The sequence below is a fragment of the Polistes dominula genome, unplaced genomic scaffold (assembly GCF_049000335.1).
Source record: "Polistes dominula isolate Pdom_NZ unplaced genomic scaffold, Pdom_raw_medaka contig_79, whole genome shotgun sequence".
Classification (NCBI taxonomy): Eukaryota; Metazoa; Arthropoda; class Insecta; order Hymenoptera; family Vespidae; genus Polistes; species Polistes dominula.
Genome location: NW_028300916.1, coordinates 2,758,478 through 2,784,535, shown reverse-complemented (window position 1 = coordinate 2,784,535; position 26,058 = coordinate 2,758,478). Strand labels below are relative to the sequence as shown.

Sequence of the window (26,058 nt, the reverse complement as noted above, 5' to 3'; positions counted from 1 at the left end):
AAAAATTATCATTTTTTAGTTTGATTCTTTTTCTTTGAAATGAATTTTTTTTTTCTTTTTCTATTATATTTAAAGCAAACATCTTTGACTACAATTTTTTGATTAAAATATTTCAGACTAAAATATTTCGATTAAAATGTTCAATCGAGATTAGAACGTTTAAGTTTGATTTTGTTGTTGTATTATTATTATTATTATTATTATTATTATTATTATTATTATTATTCTGCACAGGGGACCATGAATTTAATATCTGAAGCATCCGATAAAAAACTTTATTTATATTATAATATCGTACATTCTATTAAAAAATGATAAAACACAGTGCTGCTATATTATAACGTTAAGGACTGACCGATACGTTGTCTTTGTTATTGAAATTTATATGAACATCGTAATATTTGAAACTCAATCGCGGGAAATATCGAGGAGCAGTGAAAATATGTTGACCCAGATTTTTCCTAGAAGAGAGTAATCGAAAAAGTTTTTTTTTTTTTTACGTGATAACGACCAAGTAAGCCGATCAAATTTTCAACGTCCATTCCAAGGGATCAAATCTTGCGTGTTTTCGGATTAATCAACAACAAATTCTTCTGAATTATTACTTCATTTTTGTAGATTTCTTTTTGTTGTTGTTCTTGTTTCGAGAAAAATATCAAATTCTACATTTAATTTGGCCCGTTAGAATGTTTCTTTTTTTTTTTTTTTTAACTAATCGCCAATACAACGTGTGTGGATTCATTAATAAGTCATAAAGATTATTTTTATACACAGGGTGATTCAGTAATTTTTGCCAACTATAATATGACGTTAGTTTTTTGTTAGGTTCAATAGCTTTCAAGATTTATAGGTTAACTTTCGTTTTTTAAGTACAATGCTATATATTAATATTTATTTTCTGATAGCAACTGTAACATTATAACTACTGAACCTAATAAAAAAAAATCTAATGTTATATTATAGTCCTAAATTTTTCCTGCAATTTTTATTTTAATAAACTTTACAGCTACTACTTCATATTTTCAGAGCTATTTAGGTGGCAAGAGTTACTGAATCGTTCTGTATATATAATTGGAGGATATTCAATATTTTCTAGTGAACAATATTTGTATGATTTCAATATTCGAATATTTTAAAGTACTCTCGAATTTTACAAATAACAATTAATCTCTGTACGAACTGTTTATCGATTTTTTGTTTTTGTTTTAAAAATGATCCAATATTTATAAGCAAAAATTATACAAAAATTATATATACACACATTCTCTTTTTTTTTGTCTTGTTCTTTTTAACGAAAATGTATATATAATATCATAAACAATAAGTATTAACGATCGAACAATAATATCGTTCAAAAATGCTTTCAATTGTTTTCCAAAACACGTTCGAAATTCTTAATATTCTTTAAACGACATTGTGCTATTCTCGAAAGTGTAATACTTCCATTTCCCAAAGGTATTTCTAGTAATTCTGAGAAATTATGATTCCACAGAGGTTCACAACGTTTGTTCGTTAAAAGCGTCAGAAAGAAACGCCCAAGAGCGAATTAATGGGGGAAAGCAAAAGGTACTCGATAGAAAAAAAAATAAACACAATTTTTTTTATTGATCATTCGTCATCTTTAATTAACGTTGAGAAAATATCTAACGTGAGGAAAACAAAAAGGGAAAGATTAACTTTTCGTTTGGGACGTATATTTCTTAGTTTTAATACTAACCACAGGATATAAATGTCAGAATGAACTTTTTATTTTGCAAATAATTATTCAAAATGTCATGTGTAAAATCAAGTAATTTGTCAAATTTCTAATATTATCTAATACTTTCTTAATTTTAATTTCACACCTAATTATTTATTAATATTGCATTAATTATAAATCTATTAATAATTAAATTGTTACATTTTAATTTCACATTTATTTATTTATTGATATTGCATTAATTGTAAATCTATTAATATATATATATTATAATAAAATATATGATATATGAAATATATATATATATATATATATATATATATATTATTAACCCTAAATACCTAGTTAACCCTACTAACCTTAAACCACCAGTTAAAGGTTAGGCAAATTTAGTATTATAAAAACAATTAAAAAAATGTTATAATCTAAAAACTTGGCTACTGTTTAGTTCTACGTCAAAAATATGTACTACAATACTTAAGACAATAAAATATGAAAAACAATGAAGATTTTATTCTCAGTATACAAGTCAGAAACGATCATCTCAGTGAATTAAAAATAACTAGAACAGACAAATCACTAGACATATGGACAAGATTTCATTTTACTTGGTTAACTATACCGATCAACTGCAAATTTGCTAGTACAAATCATTGATAAACGACAATCAACAGGTGCCGAAAGGTCAACGAGCCATTAGGCTCGAATCCAAGCAGTATGTGTGTATGTTGTTACTGAAAGATCATGCGGATGGATAGTTTCTCGTTAAATCGTTTTCTCTTCGTTAAAGATTAATCCATAAAAACAAAAAATAAAAAATAGAAAAGAGTGGTGTAAAAAATAACACACACACACACACACACATACACATATTCTAATAATTACATTCGTGCTTTTAATCGAAATCTACGTACGAATTTATTTTGCAATTTTTTAAAGTGTGCGTCCAAATTTAAAAAAAAAAAAAACAAAAAAAAACGTATAGATCGTTTATTTATACGTACGAACGATCGATCGTAAATAAGAAAAAAAGAAAGGGAAGTAAAAGTAGAAGCAGCAAGAAAAAAATTCAATTGAAATAAGGGAAGCCTAAAATTACAAAATAAAATTAACAAAAAAATATCGTTTGTTATTGACACATTGTAAATGATTGATCGATATCTTCGAGAATATTATCATACTGCGAATTGGTATTAGCAAAGTGATAAGAAAGTGCATTCGTTGAATAATACATTAGATTTTTCTAACATACGATTATCATGATTTGGAATAATACTCTTTCGTTTTTGAACTTTCTATCATCCCTCTTATGTTTCTGATATCTTCTTAGGGGGTTTTCTTCTTAAAAAAAAAAAAAAAAAAAAAAAAAATAAGATTGATGAACTCCCCTTTTTCCAAAGTGTTCTTCGTGACACACATAAATACATATATATATATATATATATGTATTATGTGTATGTGTAGTAGTAGTGTACGTATTAAGAGCTATCGATCATATAACAAAACCTTCTTTTGTTCCATCAAACGATAAGATTTGTTTAACTTGATGAAAGGCCGATGAGAATAGCGTAGCGAGTAAATTTTTGAAGAATCAAGTGATGCTAGAAAGAAAGATGAGTGGACAAGAACGAACGAACGAACGAACGAAAGAACGAACGAGAACGTCTTTGTGAAAGAATGACGATAAGATATCCAGGAAATAGTAGTAGTAGTGGTGATGAGTTGGGTTGGGGGTGGAAAAACGAGACGAAGCTTTCAGTCAAAAGCGATTGTAAGATGTGTGTGCTTTCACGCTTTCTTCTCCCCCATCTCTCTCTTTCTCACTCACTCTTTTTCTCTCAACTTTGATTCTTGGGATCGATCGTACTACGACAGCATCAATTTGTCTTTCGGATCGTTCAGAAAGAGAGAGAGAGAGAGAGAGTAAGATAAAAATGTCAGGGCCAAAATTGGAAGGGTAGATCGTCTAATGTAAAAAGAAAAATTGTCATTCTCCAATCATACTTATTCGGTTCTTCTTGACAAACTTTTTGACATTTGGATTAGGATTTTTTTATCATATTTCAAATGAAATTTCTTTTTTTTTTTTGGAGAAGGAGAGGAAGGATAGGAGTACTTGAAAATTTTCAACCAATATGAACAGTGAAAGATAAAAATATAGAAGAGGGTGTGTGTGTTATTTGAGTGTGAGAGAATTGAAAAATATCGATGGGGAAATACGTGACAAGGGATAATTTTAAGAAGTTTCATTTCAATTATGGATTGGTTCCATGGTTTCAATTTTTATCGAATTTTTCCCACGTTTAATTTAGTATTAATTAAATATCTGATTTATTAATAATATATATATATATACTAGTAATAATAATACTAGTATATATTTATATTTTAATAAAAATATCGGATTTTTTATTAATATATATATTATGATAAATATAATTCATAAAAATTTAATTTTCGCAGAAATAAATTTATTTAATTAAATATTCATAATAACATTCGTGAATTAAATTCAATGAAAAAAAAATCAAATGAAATAATTTAATAAAATTATATATTTAATTCGTAAGTTCGTTCGTTCGAAAATTATTTAACATTTATTATTAATAATCATTGTTCAATTTTAATATCACAACGATTGTTCGTAAGATTATAAATGAACTAAAAAAAAAAATATATATACATATATATGAAATTGAAAGATTTTAAATAAATAATCCGATAATACGTAATTCGTTTTAATTTTTTTTCTTTTTTTTTTTTTTTGGTATCAATGCAATTTTCATTTGCATTTATACGAATATCAAGTTCCAGACATCGTTGGAATACGTGCATAAGCTCGATTAATTTGAAAAACGTGCTTCCCTTATAATTATGTATATATATATATACATACATACACATACATATAATACATTGTACACGTGCTTGTATAATAAAAAAAAAAAAACAAAAAAAAAAGAAGAAAAGATTCTCGGTAAACGGATGTTTCTAATTACAAATGAATATTAAAGTCTACAATTAAACATTGGCTTTTAATTAAACGCAAAGCATACAATTTTCATTACTACTTTTCTTCTTTTCTTCTTTTCCTTTTCTTTTTTATTCTTCTTTCTATATTCAAAACGATTAACTCAAAATCTCTACCAAGCATTTGTTTTCATTTGAAATGATCTTTTTCAAAAAAATTATTTCACATTACTTATCTTAATACGTTATCACATTATTATTTTTAATCTTCACACTTATATTTCCTTTTTTTTTCAACTTCTTCATCGTCAACGAACCCTGATAAAGAAATAGAAATAGAAAAAAAAAAATACCAGAAAAGGAGAAAGAATTTGAGCCAGAAAATAATCCACGTTGAACGTGTGATTTATGAGACAGAAGAAAATGTAGTCTTGTTGGACGAATTAGAACGATTTATACCTACCTACCGATTCTATGCTTTTTCTTTTTCTTTTTCTTTTTCTATTCTACTTCTTCTTCTCCATTTTTTTTGTCTTTTTCTTTTAAGTTAGATTTCGGACATCTGGTAATGAAATTTTCTACTTTATCATTAATTACATTCTATCAATTATTTTTTTCATTTAATATTTCTATTCTTATTTCCTTTATAATATATTTTCATTTCATTTAACAAACCATTTCTCGTAAAATATTATAATAAACAGTTATTTATTTAAGTTTACGTCGAATTATTTAACCATTATTATCATCATTGTACAATATAATAAAACGTTTGTGGAATTTATTCAAACTAATGATGTAAAAATATCATAATAAAAATGGTACAAATTTTAGCTTTGTTGAAAAAATTTAACTAGAGGATATATAACAAAGAAAAGAACAAGAAAAGAAAAAGCAGAAAAAGAAAACAATAGAAAAAGAGAGAGAAACAGTTTTTCAGAAACAGAGCATACATTAAATGCATTAAAGTTTTAAAACCTTTCTCTCTATGAAATGCACAGCAACTGTTCGAAATACCGTGAATTATTAGATTAACTCTTAATTAACTTGTATCGTGATTTAAGAATTAAAAAAAATAATTGTTCAACGAACTGTGCAACATACTTATACCAACTCGTATTCCTTTCATATACAACACACATAAAAAAACATGTATTATACATACGCAAGTAAATTTATACACATTTAAATACAATATATACATTGTGTCGCAGTAAAACGTGAAGTGCATGTAAGCACTTGGCTGTTAAAATTTGAGTTAAAGTGCAACGTTGCGTGTATTCTCACATTGTTTGTTTTTTTTTTTTTTACTACGTTAAATAATCGGTTGACAATGTTACTCTCATACTTATAGCTTGAAGTATAGGGTTAAAGTGTTATTTTTTATTTAAGTTCCTTTTTTCTCCGGTCATGTACCAACGTTTATATCGTAAATGTAAAAAGAAAAGAGAGAGAGAGAGAGTGAAATACAAAAACAGGATAAGTTCAATCATTTTCAGTATCATTTTACCAAAACTGCTTACTTACATACTGTGCTAGATTTGTACGCACGGATTACCTTTAAAAAGGGATACAAAACTATCGAAGAAAACTCGGATACATTTTTTTTTTTTTATTTACATTTGCATGCATTGCTTCGTACCTCGAATGTGTTCATCGATTTTTCTTTTTTCTTTTTTTTTTTTTATTTTCTATATCCTTTTCTTATCTAATACGAAACAAAAATTTTCCAACTATAATACACCCCTTCCTTCTTTTTTTTTTTTTTAAATGTAATTTAAACTTTCAAGTTACAAGATTATATTTTTGTTAGAAAATTACTTCTTATCGATTTTTATCTGATAATGGAGTTTTCATACTATAATAATTGGGTTAACTTGTGTTGTAAAGAAGTTTAATTAGGATTAAACGATTAATTACGTTTTAAAATAATATTTATTAATAAATCAATCAAAATTGTGCTTTACAAAAAAAGAAAAAAAAAGAAAATTGAATATAAATATTCTAATCGTATAAAAAATATATATATATATATATATAATTAACGATTTTTATAAATAATTGTCTAGCGAGTATAGTAATATTTTTTATTTCAATATTAAATATAAGCGTAATATAAATAAAAAAAAGAAAATATAAAATAAAAATAATATATAAGTAATATAAAATATAAATATAATAAATATAATAAAATATTATAAATAAAAAATAATATATAATAAATATAATAATATATAGGTAATATAAAATAAAAAAAAATTATAAAAAAATTTGACGACAGATGATAAAAAATATGTCGTTTTATTTTCATACCGATTAAACGAAAAGATAAAGAATATTTTTTTTTAATTTTTCTATAAACGAGAGTGATATGAAATAATAAAAAAGAAAAAAAAAAGGAAGGAAAATTTTTACTAAAATTTCATTCTGACGTTTAGAAGTTACAATTCATTTTGTACTATTGACGATTGGTAGCAGTTGGCATTGCAATTCTAGACTGCAGTTGACGTCAAAATGAGAAAGCACGAAACTACCATAACTTCGTCGAACATTGGGCTCGTTCGGTAATAAAGTATCGTAAAGTATAACGGTGTGATCGTAGAAAATTGAGAGCCAAGCTTTTCAAGTCGTATTCGGTAATTCGAAAATTCACACACTGTTCATTCCTTCCTTTCTTCAAATTGATACTGTCGAAGGGATATCAATTTTCCAAGGTTTTGTTTGATAGTTTTATCCTTTCCCAAACTATTTTTCTCTCTCTCTCTCTCTTTCGTTTTCTATTTGGTTTATATAGTTGAATCAAAATTTTACGGGATCTCATTCTTTAAAATAACTACCTTTTATTTTATTTCAATATTTTTATCATTTATTTATAGTATTAATTTTGATATATAAAAAATATTATACAATGTATATATTTATATTCATATTATTAAATATTATTATTATTTAACGAAATTTTATGAGATCTCATTTTTTTCAAACAACTATATCTTTCATTTTATTTTAATATTTTTATCATTTATTTACAGTACAAGTTTTGATATATAAGAAATGTTATATAATTTAAAAACATTTAATAAATATATATAATTTAATAATAAATTATAATATAATAATAAATAATAATAATAATAATAATAATAAGTAATAATTAAAATACTATAAATATATAATAAAATTAATAAATAAATAATAAATAAAAATATATAAATAAATAATTAATAAATAGATATAATATAATAAATTATATTATTATTATTATTATTATTATTATTATTATTATTATTATTATTATTAAATTATAATATAATTTATAGAGTATATATTTATATTCATAATATTAAATATTATTATTATTTAACCTTATGTTACGTTTTTATAGTATATGTCATATACATTATATTTTTATATAATATGTAATATAAGTGCATATGTAATTTTGTTATTTTTCAATTGAAGTATAGTTTATCTTTCGTTAGTAATAGCATATTCGAAGATAAAGAAGATATTGTTAGCTCGATGAAAATATCGAATAAAAAGATTTGAAAAAATCCATACGACAAAGGAATGAAATGCTTTGTTATCAAACAATAAGCGTTGTTATCAGGAAAACAAATTTAATCCAAACCCAATGATCAAGCACGCAACATACGAAGAAACGTGATCATTTTTATTTTATTTATTGCACTTCATGGAAAAATATGGTGTTTTCTTGAAAATTGTAATTATCTAATATTTATACGTATAAATATTTATATTATATTATCTATATTTACATATATATATATATATATATATATATATATATATATATATATATATATATATAATAATATCATACATAATATAATTCAAATTATTGTAATTCTAATTTAAATTAATGAAATATATATATTACAATTTAAATTATTATTAATGTTATAATGATATATAATTATATAATTAATATTATATAAATATAATATTAATATTATAATAATTTCTAGGAATATATAAAATAATGGTACTCGATTATATTATAATAATTTATATATATATATATATATCTTTTGATCAATGAATAATAATTAATTTGTATTATCTAATACAAGTATATTATCTTCATATTAGATAATATCAGGAACCAAATATTAAAAATTTTGTTGGAAATATTTAAATTTTGAATAAAAAAGTTTACATACTAAAAAATTTAGGTGAATTTATTAATAAGTAAAATAAGGAAATACTTTGTATTCGTTTTACTTTTATACGATCAAATCATTATCTAATATCAAAAAGAGCTTTTTCTTTCCTTCTTGATAAAAGTGTAAAACTTTTGAAGATTTTATCAGGAATAAGAGTAGCACGTGTTACGCATCAACTCGTCGTCGTTGTCGTCGATGAGATCCAAAGTGCACTTTGCGAGGGTTACTTTGATAGCGGTGGTAACGTTTTGCAAACATAGGGTGGAATATATTGAATCTTGTGTGAAAAACTTGAGACACTCGTGGATAAACAATAAACATTGTTTATTTAGTACTTCATAGTCATGGGAAATTGATGATTAACTTTGTTCATTTCTGACACAACTCCTTTTATATTGAATTATATTAATACTTTATTGTACAACTCAAAGTTAGAAATACGAAATAATAATAATAAAAATAATAATAATAATAATGAAAAATTGTAGGATTAATAAATCAATCGTTTCGATAAAAGTACAAATATTTTTCAATGTTATTCCATAGTTCTATTCAAGCCAGTTGATATATATATATCCAGTTGATATGATATATATATATATATATATATAAAATGTAATTATTATATTGAAATAATGAATATTAAAATGCAATATTGAAATGAACACGAGATTTTCGTTCAGTCAACGGAAAATGTTGATATTTTATTATCGTTCAAAGAATTGTAAAATATTGCGTTTGATACATATTCTCTCGTGTGCATCACACAATTAAATTGATGTTAACGTTAAGCTGTACAAATAATCGAAATACATCTATACGCATATTTATTTAAATACTGTACTATAATATTACCATGCTATAAAAAGTTTTATTAACATTTCTTTTTTTTTTTTTTTTATAAACGTTTCGAGCTTCGTTGGCTATCGCGAAAAAATGATTTTTGATCTTTACCCGTCAAAAGTATTTAAATTGTAATCCATTTTATTTCGATTAATCATAATATGAAAGTATGATGTTAAATAAATGAATTGTTAGTTAAGAATATTTTTGTAGAAAAATATATTTGAGAAGTATAAAAAGAAGATTTTCGAATTGTTTTTTTTTTATAGAAATTTGTTCTTTTTTTTTTTTGCAACAGTAAAATCTAATATTTTTGATGAAACGAATAAATGAAAATTTGATCAGTAATAGTTAAATAATAGTTGATAGAATTTGTCAATTAGAAATCTCGATAATCGTTTATCAGGTAGCAGCAAATGAATGTAGTTTAATTGAACGAACGTGACTCGAAAACGACATGATTGAAATGCATAATCAGCCGAAAATTCTCTACAGTTTCGTTAATTGGCGTATTTTTATCTTTAGTAAGTATTGACATATTAATAATTTCGATTTATCGTTTGATTTCATTTTGCTTTTCAATTAATTAACGTGCATTCTATTTTTATTATCTAATTATTTCATTTAATTATTTTAAACGTATACATACACGTGTGTACAATTAAATAGAAATAAATTTTAAAGAAAAAATTTGGATAATTATTAATTAAAATATCAATTTTATTAATTTCTCGATAACTGTATAATAACATTCTTTTTATAAATTTTCCTAAAAATGTCTGAATATTTTGGTTTAGACGTAAGATTTTTCACGATTTAATTCAATAATAAAACTTATTAATTTAATACTAGTGATAAATGTATAAAAATTCATGTATGTATGTGTTATCATTAAAGTTTATACTAAATAACTAACAATAAATGTTGTAATCAAAATTTTATATAAACATTTTTGATAATCATACTACAACTTTTTGCTTATTTAAATAATAAAAATTATGATATTATAACAAATACTGATGTAATTGTATATAAATGTATGAAAATTATCTATGTATGTGTTATCATTAAAGTTTATACAAAATAACTAACAATAAATGTTATATAAACATTTTTGATAATCGTACTCTACACATATGCTCTTTCTTTTATTTAATTATTAAAAATTATTATTTTTAACATATATAAACGTACACACACACACACACACATAAAAAGAAACATACCTAAAATATTAAAATCCTCTTCTCCGATGAGATCATTTCGAAAACTAACTCTCCGACGAGAAAGACACACTTTACTACAACGATTTTAGAAAATGTAAATAAACGTTTCAACGTTCTTATGAAGATGTTTTTATTGTTAATAATAATTCGAAGAAATGACGTATGAAACGAGACCGAGTGTTTACAAAAAGATTCAACGAATATTACCCCACCTCCTGCCGGTTTTTATATTTCAATGTTGTCATTTTTCATCTATTACAAATCTCGTCGTTGAATTTGTATAAACATTGACCTTTGTTGATTCGAGGTATTCGTTTAGTATACCTACGTAGTTGTTAACTTTCATGCTTATTGTCTTCTTCAAACGTCGTGAAACATAGGAACGTTAATGATGTATTAGAAAAGTATGAAATATTTAATTGGTGAATAAATGTACGCGTGTTTTATCGTTATGCAAATGATATGCATATATATGCGCGAGTGTATGTGTACTAGTGACTAGTGAAGTGCATAAGTGTATGGTGTATAAAACAAAATACATTTAACGTGATTATTTATTGAAATGTTTAATAACTATTAACTAAAGTATCGTTAAAAATAGTAGTGTAGTGTTGCATTTAGTGAAAGAATATAAGTGAAATAGAAAAGTGAATACAAGCAAGAATATGTGAACTAGTATGTGTATCATCAGTGACAAGTGATGTGTATAAGTTTATATATTAACATCGTCTATAAAACGAATAATTATTGAAATATTTATTAACTATTAATTAGATTATTGTTAAAAATACTAGTGTAGTGTTGCACTTAGTGAAAGAATGTAAGTGAAATAGAAAAGTGAATACAAACAAGAATATGTGTACTAGTGTGTGTATCAGTGACAAGTGATGTGTATAAGTTTATATATTAACATTGTGTATAAAACGAATAATTATTGACATTTTTATTAATTATTAATTAGAGTATCGTTAAAAATACTAGTATAGTGTTGCATTTAGTGAAAGAATGTAAGTGAAATAGAAAAGTGAATACAAGCAAGAATATGTGAACTAGTGTGTGTATCAGTGACAAGTGATGTGCATAATTTAATTTTGCAATAACATTAACATCGTGTATAAACGAAAATATATCTAACGCGATTAATTATTGAGATATTTTTTAATTAATTATTAGACTATCGTTAAAAATACTAGTTTAGTGTTGTATCAAGTGAAAGAATATAAGTGAATAATACATCAAGCAGGAAGATATCTCAACACGTCTTCACGTCTGGTTAGAAGCTGAGAAGAATGACGATTGATAGCAGAAGGGTGAGTAGAAATTAATTTAATTGAAAGAACCCGTTTCTTGACTATTTTTTTTGTTTTTTATTTGTTTATGCATTCTTTACTTGTCAGATATTACTTACATTATAAAATGTTATCATTTATCATCATATTTCACGAATAAATGGATTAAACAAATTAATGTTACTCTTTTACTTTCTATTTTTTATGTATAAATATGATAAAACAAAAGAAAATGTAAAATTGAGTAGAAATTTAGTAGAAAAAAGGAGTAATCTGTTTCGTTAAGAAAGTTTTTTGCTATGTAAAATCTGTCAGAATGCAGTTGTTAAAATTTTCGTGACTTGGCATATTTCCCTAACGTTTCAACTCGTTCAATTTCTTTTTCAGTAGTCTAGGAAACTATTTTTTATGAAGTCACGTCTACACAGAATACGATGAGCAAATAGAAAGAAATGAACGATAGTTAAGGTGTCATTGTTTTGCTTTACTTTTCCTCTTTTTTTTTCTGTCTACTCGTCTATCTTAATTTTTCTATCTTAATTTTGTGGGATATCAAAGTGCGTAAGAAATTGGACCGGAGTAATAAAAAAAATCTTCTCAAAGAAAAAAGAAAACTTCTAATTGAACTACGAAAAACTTTTTCGAAGTCTGACATTTCTTTCTTCTTCTTCTTCTTCTTCTTCTTCTTCTGTTGGTTTTTTTTTTCTCTTTTTTCCCCCCAATATTTCATTCTTTTCGTACTTTTCTTTTATAACTGAAAACTCTGTTAAGATTTTTTTTTCTTGAAATAATTTTTATTTGCTTTCTTTTCGAATATAAAACCTTTTGAGGTAGAGATATTTCGGCTATAACATAAAAATACACAAACATACATACCACACATACATAACGATACGATCTCGAAGAGAAGAAAAGTTAAGAAAAGTTGTACTTTTCTTCGTCTTTCAGTTATTATAAGCCGCAAGTGCTCTTGAAAAGCTCACAGAACCGTGGAAATATTCAATGAATACTATTGATTCTTACAACATACATACATACATACATACATACATACATACATACATACATACATACATGTATACATACATGCATAAATCACAGATCGTCAAAAAGACGAAAAGTTTCTCTAGGCAAAAGGTTTTAGCATGTGCCAAGCTTTTATTCGAGCCGGTGATTCGCGTCGTCACGTTGCTCGTGTGTGATTTCGTATAGAGACAAGGAAAAATTTGCATTTTAGATTTTCTCCACATAAAATCCTTGCACATATATATATGTATCCTTATTTATCTTTTTTTGTATCTTTTTTGTCTTCTTTTTTTCATAAGTCCGAGACGAAAGATCATTTTTTTGACGATTCTAGTTACGCGTTTCATTCGTCAGTAATTTTATTCACATTGCTCCTTTGCTCAATTTATTGTAAAAATATTATTGAAAGAAAAAAAAAAAAGAAAAAGAAAAAATGTCTTACGTCAATGATAAGATTGAAAAATGAAATCTTTGAGAGATGATTTCAAAAAGTCTTGAATTTAAGTGAAATTTCATATTAAAATGTTATTAGGATTATTAGATTTATCATTAATTATTACGTATTATATATAAATTACTTAGATGAAGATGAGATTTCAAATAGAATTTATGAGAGAGAAATTAAGAACGTAAATAAAAAGGTTTTTTTTTTTTTTAATAAAGGAATCGTGTGCAAGCACGATCGTAGTACAAGGCACGTCTCACGTTTTAAGACGGAAGTAATATTTAACTGCCATTGTAATCAAGCTCTAGGTTTCTACTTTGGGCCAAGGGAAACTTACTTGAAATTTACGTTTTACCGCAGAATCCTTACGGTGGTTTATAATAAAATACGGCTGTCGTTTTAAACTAATTCGTAGAAAACGAAATGAGAAGCGTTCTCATAGATAAATTACAAGAAAACGTATTATAGTAGTACAAAATATTGAAAAATATTGAATACATGTGTATATTTAATATTAAAAAGAGATTCAATGTCATGTATTGAATATTTTTCAATATTTTCTGTTACTAGGGTAGAAAGGAAAGCAAAAAATATGACAAAAGATTTGAAAAGAGAAGAAGAAGAAGAAGAAGAAGAAGAAGAAGAAGAAAAAAGAAAAGAAAATTTTTCGATAGCATATTTTTAACAACGATTAATAAATTATTAGGTTAGCAAGTAAATAATTGCGGATTTTTTCTATAGGTTGCTTTTAAAAATCAGCAATGACTTAGTTGCCAATATAATATTAGTCATTTTTCTGTTTATAAACATTTTCAGAACTTTCCTTTAATAAAATAGGAAGCAATTGGTAATAGTAAACCCCAAGCTTCGTAATACTTCGAAGCTCCTTTTACCAAAATCGTTTAAAGCAGCAACTTAAATATTGATACTCGAGTTGATTTGCAGTATCTCTCCCCTTCTTCAGTGATTCTCAATCCTAATTCTCGATATTTTTGGAAATGAGTAACGAATGAGATTAATAAACGGAAAGTAGCTTATATTAAATGAAATATTTATTTATTATTAATTAATAACATTTAAAAAAGTTTCTAATAATTTTGTTTACAAAAGAATATGATCCTTAGTTGAGTTAATCGTTCATAAATTATGAGCCACCTGTTTATGGTTTGTTAATAAGGTTAAGATTAAATTACATCGATTAAATTAATTTATTAGGGATAAATAGGATTAAATTTATTTGTAGGATCGTTTATATCGCTATTATTTTTATTTTTTATATTGCTAATTTAAGAATTAATTATTTAGAAGTTATCTCTAGGTTTCTATGTTCTTTAAGTTTTCAATAGATGGGTGTTGTATTTCAATTCAATTTTAAGTAACTAACCTTGCTTTTCATATTTTTTCGTGTACTATTATTTTATGCAGTTTATTTTCATTGTGGTATTATTTTGTGTATTGTTATAATTTACTAAATAGTTTAGAATTATATTATTATAGAATATAAAAATAATTAATATATATATATAATTACATCCTAGTAATATTATATATTAAATATTGATGAATTTACAATTTGGCAGGAACCAGCAAGAAATTGTAGATACAGTAATATAATTTTATACTATATATATATTTTTTTATGTAGCTTTATTTATTGTCGCATCAACCAACAGGGATTATTAGCGACAGATAATGTATTAATTAGAATGAAAATAATTTTATATAGAATTAAATATATTTAATTTAATCATATATTAATCATATAAGTTATATATTAGATAATATATATGTATATATAACATACGTGTATACAAACAGAGAGAAAGAGAGATTAGATATATCGTAGATAATTTAGGAAGGACGAAGCATTCTCTTGATACAAATGTCCAGTTCAACCCGCAAAATGTCGTGCAATACGAAAGGGGAATTCGGGAAGAGGTAGAGATAGACTAGTGTTATCACTTCTCTATATTACTCGTAATTAGTATGGGATGAGGTAGATATCACGTAGTTATCGTAACACACAAATCCTGTACCTTCCTTTCAGAGACCTCATGGATTTCATCGATAATACTCTGAGATTCCGACGAACTTAATTCCCCTTTGACAGGTCTCTACGCATCCTGCTGAAGTCACATACTGAGAGAGTGAGAGAATGACAGAGATAGAGAGAGAGAGAGAGTACGAAAATTGCTATCACGCAAAGGAAAATTAATTGCGAATTTGACTTCAAACGTAGAGTAACCGTGTCTCTAAGTTACAACCTAAAGTGTTAATCAATAAAACTGTCAAATTTAATTAACTTTTTCATTATTTTCTAATAAAGATATTAAATATATATTAATAATATAGTATTGTTATATTAGAACCAAAATCAAATCAAATTAAATCAAAATCGTGTCAAATATTTAACAGACATTTAAATTATTATTATTTTTTTTTTTTTTTGTAATTCTTTTTTTATCGATACGAAAAGTTTTTATGGGAAAAAAATAATTGTCCAATAAATCAAACTTTTCGTATCGTAAAATATATATATATATATATATATATATATATATATATATATATATAAATGGATATGATTGAAACTTTCGTGATTATCGATTAAAAATTAATTATTGAAAAATTCGATGAGATATTAAATTCTTATTTGAAAGAAATATAATGTTCGTAATAACAATTTACGATATTATTATACGTATTTCTATCGTACGATAGAATATATGATATGAGGTATGTTAAACGAATACGATTTAGTCGATTTCTCTCGTTAAATGTTATCGAGCTATTATCGAAAAATTGAAACGGAATCGATTCCAACAGAAGCCATCAATAAAATTTCAAGGTATTATCCTAGGTATGGAAATGTAGATAGACCAAAGTTACGACCTACGAAAATGTTCAAGCCGTGACATTGGAAATACGAATTTCACTATCCATCCCTATATCTATATTTATTTAGATACTATCCATACCTCTATAAACCATTGTATATTCACATATATATGTATGTATATAGATATGTGCATGAATACGTATAATTCATACGTGTATTGTTTTAACGCAATAGCTGTAAAATAGACGTACGGCCAATATTATGACCTTCATGATTATACCTGTCATGTTACAAGAATATATATATATATATATGTATACACCCTTCCCAAAAAGTTCGTAGGTACGTTATAACGAGACATGATTAAGGGCACGCGTACTTTACGAAAATTTAAAGTCTATTTTCTCGAAAATAAAACCTTAAACGAAAAATTTTTATTCTATATCTTCTAATAATTGTTTCATGTAAACTCACCCCCTTTTCGCTTGTACCACCAGTTACAGATCACCCTGTATATATGTAATATATTTTGACAAATATTTAAACAAATTTTCTATTCAACTTGTTTACACAATTTTTGATAAAATTTTGATATACATTTGAAAAATGTTAATATTCACGATGAATTGTTAACGGTTGGTTATTATTATTTGACTCTCTTTTTATTTATTTATGTATTTATTTTTATTTTTACTTTTGGAATATAGGAAAAACCATATGAAAACGGATTCTTGTTGACTATTTGGACGGGTCTCGTTTAGTTCCAGTTGAAATTTTCTATCGTCGTGACGTTGCATCAACGACAGGCACACAATAACTCCAAGCTTCGAAGACAATTTAGAGGTAACCGGAATATCGATACTGTATTGTTAAAGGGTATTGAAAATCGAATAGTAATATAGAAAAAGATAGATAGAGAAAGAGAAAAAAAGTAAATAAAGATAGAATATAAAAAGAAAAAGAAAATAAAACAAATATAAATCGTTCTTTGATTTTCTTAAAAATTGCAAAATTATTTTGACACACTTATTCAAAATTTTACACACGTATCCCATAAATTACAAGAAAGTAATAATAAAAAAAAAAAACACAAAAAAAAATAAGAAATTTTCGAACAAATCGATCGTATCGTAAATTATTTGTGAATAAAATGATTTGAAAAAAAAAAGAATCATTCAGCAAATGAAAATAGGTTTGTAGTTTGGTCGAATAGATCATCTAATTGCAAGTTTGAGAACCACTGATTCTAAAGTAGGTGTCTCGGTTTGATAGCTCTTTAATATTCCGCCGGAAACGAACGGAAGTTTGTCAAGTGCGATTCGTGGAAAGGGTTTACCACTCGAACGAACATCATTACAGAAAGGTCGAATAGAGTCATCTTGAGAGAAAGAGGGAGAGAAACTCGTAAGTACTTAACTTTCGATTCTGAACATTCTCGAGTTTTGTATTTTTCTTTTTTTTTTTTTCTTTTTATTTTCCTTCCAGTTTTTTATTCAGTAAAAAGGTTAAAAAAAAGTGAAAATGTTTGATTAAATTCGGAAATAGGCTTAATTGTTTCGATACTTATTATTCATAATATTCAAAAGGGTTGTAATCAAAGATCTTACCTTTGTAAGAATCACTTGTTTTTTTTCCTATCGTGACATTTCGACGTTAAAGTATTTGTTATCGAGTATACTAAAATCTACTCATTCGAACATAATCCTTTTATATGAGGTAGCAGCCTATATGCTACGAATACGGTTTTACATTAAACGTTGTTGAATCGACGCCGATGCTCGTAATTCTAAACTGAGAACACTGCACGTTCAACCTGCACGATTGTTTACGCGCACGCTATTATATTATACAAAATAGAAGGAGAAAAAGATAAAGAAAAATAAAAAAGATATATGGATTAAACTAAGGTCGAGATTTATATTTTTATACACACCTGAACTTCTAAGGCATGGTAAGCAAATATGAGGCCAAGCAGTATCACAGTAGACACGGAGATCAAGGTTTTCAGTGCTGTCGAGTAAAACGAGGCCTGTAACATAGAAATTAAAAATATTTTATTAATTAATTATTAATCATTCTGATATACATGAATAAATTCATTTGAAAATACTTGTACGTATATATATATATGTGTGTGTGTATGTGTAGAATGAGGTATGTTAAACTGTTTCTATCATATGTAAATATTCGATTGTAAATTTATTCTATCGATTATCACGAACGATTGAATCCTTGTAATATAACTCGAAAGTGTAAACCCGTGATGGGGAGCGATTAAATATTCAAATGTTTCAGCTTTACTTGATTATTATTATCTCATAGAAGTCAAACGCATAACAGACGCACTTATATTATAGTTGGACGTGTAAATTTATGTATAACGGTTAGCTAGAAATTGCAGTATATAGTGTTGAAGAGAATAAGAGAGAGAGAAAGAGAGAGAGAGAGAGAGAGAGAGAGAAAGAGAGAGAAGTGAAATAGAGAAAGGATGTCGAGTTTAATGACTTAGCGACGATAATGTTTTTAGAGCTCGTAAAAAGCACTGCAAGCTTTTAGACAGATAGAACTTTCTTCCCTGACCCCAGTCTCCCTCCCAACTCCTCCCATTCCTCATGATATATTCTGTAATTTCGCACGCTCTTTATTTGAACATGTTAGCTGTCTAATCTAACGGGTAACAAGGAGTAAAATCAAAACGTGGTTAGTTAAACTCATTTCGAGCTAGAAGCGATCAACGTTTTCATTTAAAACGTGAAAGAATTAAATAAGTATACTTACATTTTGTATACAATATTATATTATATGTTTTATTTTCGAACTTTCATTTTCGATAAGACCATTTCACTTCTCTAATCTCACTTTTATCTTGTTGGTTTTTTTTTTTTTTTTTTTATCGTTTCCGATAAAAATACGATCTGTTAGAAAATAAAAATAATTCATCGTCATATTTTAGTGAGATTTAACGAACTCTCTAAGTCCTCTTCCTATCTGCATATAAGTTATATACATATGTGTGCATGTATGTATGCATACATATGTGTAGGTGTATACGTAGTCATCAATGGATCGTTGTGTGGCTAGGTTCTACGATAGAATTTCACCTACGTAATTCATTCGTCGCGATTGTAAGCTCAGATTAAGAGATTTCCGTGCAGGTGAATTGTGGCTCGCAATAACTTTGCCCTATGGCCCTGGTTTGCTTCGTAAGAGGAACAAAGAGAGAATAAACTGTTAGGAAAACGAAAGAGAAAGAGAAAGAGAGAAAGAGAGAAAGAGAGAGAAGAGAGAGAAGAGAGAGAAGAGAAGAAGGGTCGTTTTACCCTGAAAAGCTGCCGGGCAAACCCTTCTCGTTGTGTAAACAACCCCGGAGAAGGAGATGCCACGTCGGAAGCATATAACTCGAACGTCAGTCGAGGCTTTTTGCCTTTGCTCTTTACGAACTTTACGGTCGTTGCCGCGTTATTGGATATAACTATACACACATATATACGTACGTGTAGGTGTATTGATGCTCACATATGAAGGAAAATGCAACAAATTGTTTCACTAAGGTTAAATATAACAAAATGAAAAGAATTTTCTTTTCCTTTATTAATTGTACGTTTATTTCCTATTTTTTTTTTTTTATTGCGATATTCTTTTTATTTTCTTTTTATATAAATATATATTTATGCAATATGTGATGATTATTAATAAAAAAATAGAAAATTGTTGTTAATCTTATTGCACGTGTGAACTTGATGATATTGTCAAATTTTGATTGTGATAGTTATAATAAAAATAATATTTATAATTATAATTTGTTTAAAATGTGAAATTTTGATATCATAATTAATATTATCGTTAATTGATAACACATTTTTGATAACGCGATAAAAATACATTAACGTTCGTTTATACTGAAATTCGACTTTTAGCAATGAATATTTTTGTCAAGTGGTGGGGGACGTTTTGTATTGCTTTAATGAACAATTTTTTCTTTAAAAAAAAAAAAAATAAAAAATAAAGTGGCGTAAATGTTTAAACAAGTTATAATCCATCGGAAAGAAAACCTTTTGAATATTCACGACGTGGAAGAGTTTCGTAATCACGTAATTTTTACATTTCGTAATTTTATATACAAATTTACGTTCGTATAGAAAAAAAATGTTTTTTGCGCAAATTTTATTTCGCTTTGAATTTATTCAAATTAAATAAAAAAAAATATACCTTAAAAAAAGGTTTATATTAGAAATTAATTGCAAATTAGAAACAAATTTTTAATGCGTAGATTTTTTTTAGATTTATTACAAGATTATTTTTGAATAAGAAACGTGAAACGAATCTCTTTCCTTTTGAAAAAATAAAAAAAGAAAATTATTTCAAAGGCGAGTAATATAAAAAACGATGTTGACGAACTACTAAACTGATGTTAATGAAATTATTTGTATTTTTTGTGATTTTTTTTCAACTTAGTACATAGCATAGTTTTTATCGCGTTTATTTTTTTATTTTTTATCGCCAATTTAAGGATTTATTTTATTTTGTGTGTGTGTTTTTTCTCAACTTAGTACATAGCTTAGTCTTTATCGCGTTTATTTTTTATTTTTTATCGCTAATTTAAGGATTTAATATTTACAGGTTATCTGGGTCTCAAGGTTCCTTAAGTTTCAATAGATGGTGTTATATTACAATTCAATTATTTCGATAAAACTAACCTTACTTTCTATATTCTTTCGTTTAATATTATTTTATGTATTTCATTCTAATTGTGTAATATTATTTTGTGTATTTTTATTTGTACATCATATATTAGGTATATTAAAAATTGTTATATTCCAAATTTGAATTCACAGAAATTATTAGTGAATATTAATTTGACTGTATTAAATAGTTTAGAATTATAATTATTATTGTAAGTAAACATAATAAAAATAAAAAGTAAGATGAGTGTGAAAAATAATTGTTTATGAGAATAACGTTTTAAGTGGAAACAAAAAAAATATCGGAAATTCTCGACTACCATCTAAAGTTGATTTTGGATTATCGAAAACGTGACGAAAGTTCTTCCTCAAAGTCCTTCGACGATTCCCTGGACTCTAATTGCATTCAGAAGTGTCTATAATGCGTTTACGAGCCAACCGTTTGCCACTACCCACCTCTTCTTCTTCTTCTTTCACCCTCTCACCATTCACCCCCGTCCTTCTTCCCCCCCCCATCTAGAGATCTACCATTTCCACCGTTTTCATCAGTTCATCCCTCACTTCGAATCGAACATCGTAAAGTGGTCTTTCAATTATCTTATCGATAAAACAGATTATTAAACTATACGCGAATTTGAAACAACTTTATTTTTCTTCAAAGTTCTCGACATTTCTGATATAAAAATTGTTATTTTTCTTCTTATTTGTGACTACTCTTAAAAACATGCAATAAATATCATCCCAAACGTTAATAAAAAAAAAAAAAAAAATAAAAAATAATAAAAAACAACCGAATCCCGAAAGCATACGAAAATAGAGCAAAAAGAAATGATAAAAATGAAAGAGAGAAAGGAAAAGAAAAATTCATCGTGTGCGGCAAAACGAGATGAGAAAATTTCAAAAGGGGGCAGAAAAAAACACACCCCTCCAATCAAAGTTGCTGCGTTTGTCAAAGAAAATGAGATTTAACGAGAGACGGTTTTATCTTTTCTTTTGGTTTTTTTTCTTTTTTTTTTGTTTCATCACTATTATCGAAATAAAACGATATTTTTGAATTACTTCTTTATATGGATGTAAAAAAAAAAAAAAAAAAAAAAATAGAAAAACTAATTGATAACACGTTATTTTTCTTGCCCCAGAGGAACTTTGTGATAAATGTAAAAAGAAACAAAAAGAAAAAGGAAAAATTATTTGAAACGAATTAAAAATTTTTGCACCTGAGATACGTTTGATGTATTACGTACGTGAGAATGTGAATGTTCATACGAGCATTTTAACGTTACCGTGGAGATTAGTTGGTATATTACGATACATGTGGGAAAACTGCGTTAATACTATTGTTAGAATTCGCTTAGGTGCAACGTTTGTCGACTTTATGTGTATACATATAATATATACATACATACATACATACATACATGTACACATACATTCAATTAGACAGATACATTTACGTAGACGTATACGAGTAGGAAGAGTTTGATAAAGGGTTGTTAGTAGTAGCTTGTGCAATATATAATGTTGGTATAAGTAAATGTGTTAATACAAGAGCACACGCATAAGCGAGAAACGTGAGATTACGTCGTATAGGATATACCTGTGGTCTATGCTATGACCAAACTTTACGATAGTCACATTTACCAACGTAAGTACCATTACTTGCTTATGCTTTTATATATATATATATATAGGTATGAATGTATTTAAGTATATAATCTTAAACGATAGAAACAGTAAGATCAAGTTTACGATGCACGCTATACGTTTAACAATTTGCTTTTGTATAATATTGTATTTTCGAACAAATTTGATTTTAGAAAATTGAAATAATATTTATTACTTAATATAACAAACGAATTATTATTTATATTATTATTAATTTTATTATTATATTAATTTTATTATATTATATTATGTATATTATAAATATTGTAATTATTATAATTATATTTTTTTTATATAGCTTTATATAAATCAAGCAACGGGAATTATTAGCGACATTAATTATTATTATATTATTTTTATTCGAAAAAATAATCAAATTTGATTTATCGATATTAGAAAGAAAATTCGTAGTCTGTTAAACTCGAAAAATCATTCATGTTTTATTGAATTATTTATTTGTATTTTGTATTTACGTTGTAAGATTTTTTGTTATCGTTCGTAAAGATTTACACAGTTTAACGTGTTTATGTGTTCTATGAGTGATAAGAGAACGTTTCAATTTGAGCGTCCTTGAACGACACACAGGATACGTTAGGTAAAAGATAAACACAAACAGTTCTATGTGGTCTTTCTTTGTCAGACGAACTTAGGCTAGAGAACGCATAGAGATCAAACTTATGGAAATGTGCATGAGAATTACAGAGAATGTGTATGTGTGTGTGAAGAAAGAAAAACATCGTGTGTTTGAAAGAGAACAGAGAAAGGATAGTTTTCGTTGGGATCCAGTTACGTAAACATTAGTTTTAAACAAATTCAAGATAATATTTTAGATTATTAATTATTTATTTATTTTATATATATGTTGTTTTGAAATAAATGTTAGGTAGTACTTCTTTTGAGATGTTTTAAATAAATTAAATATTATATATTTTAGATTATTAATTATTTCATCATTTTTATATGATTTTTAAAAACTTTCTTTCTTACAATGTTATTTCATTTTATTTTGTTGTTTTTTTTTTTTTTACTTTTGCTCGTTATTTTAAAACACACGTCTGTTATACGAAATTATATTTGTTAAATTACTTTATATGTCATCGTATATTTATATTTTTTAAATTACTTTATATGTCATCGTAAAAAAAAAAAAAAAAAAAAAAAAACTTTAAGCAAGTTTGTATGATATGTTATACGACAATTGAATGAATATTTAGAAAAAGATTTTATATTAAATTTTGTTGTAGAATATTTTATATATTTTGCAGTACGTGACATTAAAAAAAAAACATTCAATTTTTTATATTAATATTATTATTATTTTATATGTAGTAACAATAAATTTGTTGATAGTTCAAATTATGTACAACTTGTTTACAATAGTAGACGAAAAATTGAAATATTGAACGAAACTGTTCTTTCTTTAGAAACATTTCTTTTCTATAATATTTTTCAATAAAACGTTAAAAAGGAGAGTTAATAAAAAATATGGCGTCCTTGCTTTACCAATTACGTGCTATGGTAACGCAAATATGGCGGGAGAGAGGGGTTAGGTACTTTTTAATACGATTCTGGTAGCAGTCCGTTGGTGTTTCTGCTCTTCAACGATTCACATTCGTGCTTACTTTTGAAACCGAGGGGGTTTCAGTGCGTTGAAATATTTAAAAAGTTTCCTTGAAGTTTATCCTACCGCAGAAGGATTAAAGCCAATGAAATTTCCTGGTTTAGTAATGCGTACCTTTGGGTGTTGTGCAATGAGGGCCAAAAAGAGTGGAGGAAGAAGGAGAGGAAAAATTTGGCTAGCCTTTAAATCGTATCCCTTGTCAATTATTTTTATTCATATTTAATATTGTTTTAGTACAAAAATCGTATACGATAAATAAAAAATATACGAGACGAGGTTTACTGTAAAAATATGCGTCACATTTCAAATATAATGCATGCAAAAAGTATTCCAAGGAATTTTCAATGGCCAATTTTCATAATCGATGGTAAAAAAAGTTGGGTATATAATATATAATTTATATATTAATATTATAATTTGTATATAATATATTCATTATTATATAATTTTATTATATTATTATTATATATTATTATATAATAATAAATATATTATATATTTATACAAATATAAATTTATATATAATTATAAAAATTATAATATATTTATAATTATAATAATTATATATAATATAAAATAATAAATTAATATAATAATATTATAATAAAATATTATAATTTAATATATTTATATAATTATAATTTGTATATAATATATATGGTTTGGTATAATATATAAAATATCTTTATAAATATTTATAAGGCAAAACAAAAAGATAAAAAAAAGAATAAACGAGATAAATAAGTAATAAATCAAACTTCATAAAGTTTAATAAAAGTACGTACATAAAAATAATGTTTTTTAAACGATTGTATTAACAAGCTTAAAGATCAAACGTATATTTTTATTTAACGTTAATCGTATAATCGTTAACTAATCAAATTAGCAAAATATTATCGTGGTAATCCGTAAAATTGTGGTTTAACGTGTGCACTGAAATGAATAGAGAAATGTTTGATGGCGTACAAATTCGTTTACATATAACTATACTTTATTTTTGTTCTTTTTTTCTTTTCTAAAAAGCTTTTAAAGGTACGAAAGAATGAACTTTTTGACGATGAAAAATCTGTTAGAATTTCATCAACGTTGAAAGAGAGAAAAAGAGAGACTAAACTAACTGAAACGTGTATTGTGAACCATGTATTCGTACCAACTATATACACGTTATTTCATTTGCGTTTTTTATTTAACTATTTTTAGTTTTTATTATCTGTACACGTGACGAGTAAGAAGAAATGTCGCAGTATCGAGGAAAGTATCGATTTCTAAAATTATATAAGTTTAATAGAACTTCAGTGTGTTTCAATCGATTTTGTTCTTCTTTTTTTTTCATATTGTCATTAAGTAGTCGTTATTATCAAACATTGAAAAGAAAGAAACAAGGGTTGAATTAAAAAAAAACAAAAAGAAAAGAAAAGAAAAGAAAAGAAAAGAAAAGAAAAGAAAACGAAGAGGAGAAACGAAAACCATCGAAATATCCGTGTTTCCACTATTTCAATGTTCTTTCGTGATTGACGGTTGTACGTTAAGACCAAAAGTACTTTTGAACAATCGATATCTCGTACT

The 26,058-nt window shown here is 25.8% G+C and overlaps 1 protein-coding gene across 2 annotated transcripts in view; it reads right to left on the bottom strand.

Annotated features, from left to right (window-relative positions):
• SK (small conductance calcium-activated potassium channel) overlaps nucleotides 1-26,058 on the bottom strand; it is a 207,627-nt gene that overhangs the window by 32,261 nt on the left and 149,308 nt on the right. For both annotated transcript variants that reach the window (XM_089170796.1, XM_089170797.1), the window contains one exon: nucleotides 18,458-18,553. In XM_089170796.1, the coding sequence (XP_089026922.1) occupies nucleotides 18,458-18,553 (96 nt within the window). The remainder of the gene's footprint in view (nucleotides 1-18,457; nucleotides 18,554-26,058) is intronic.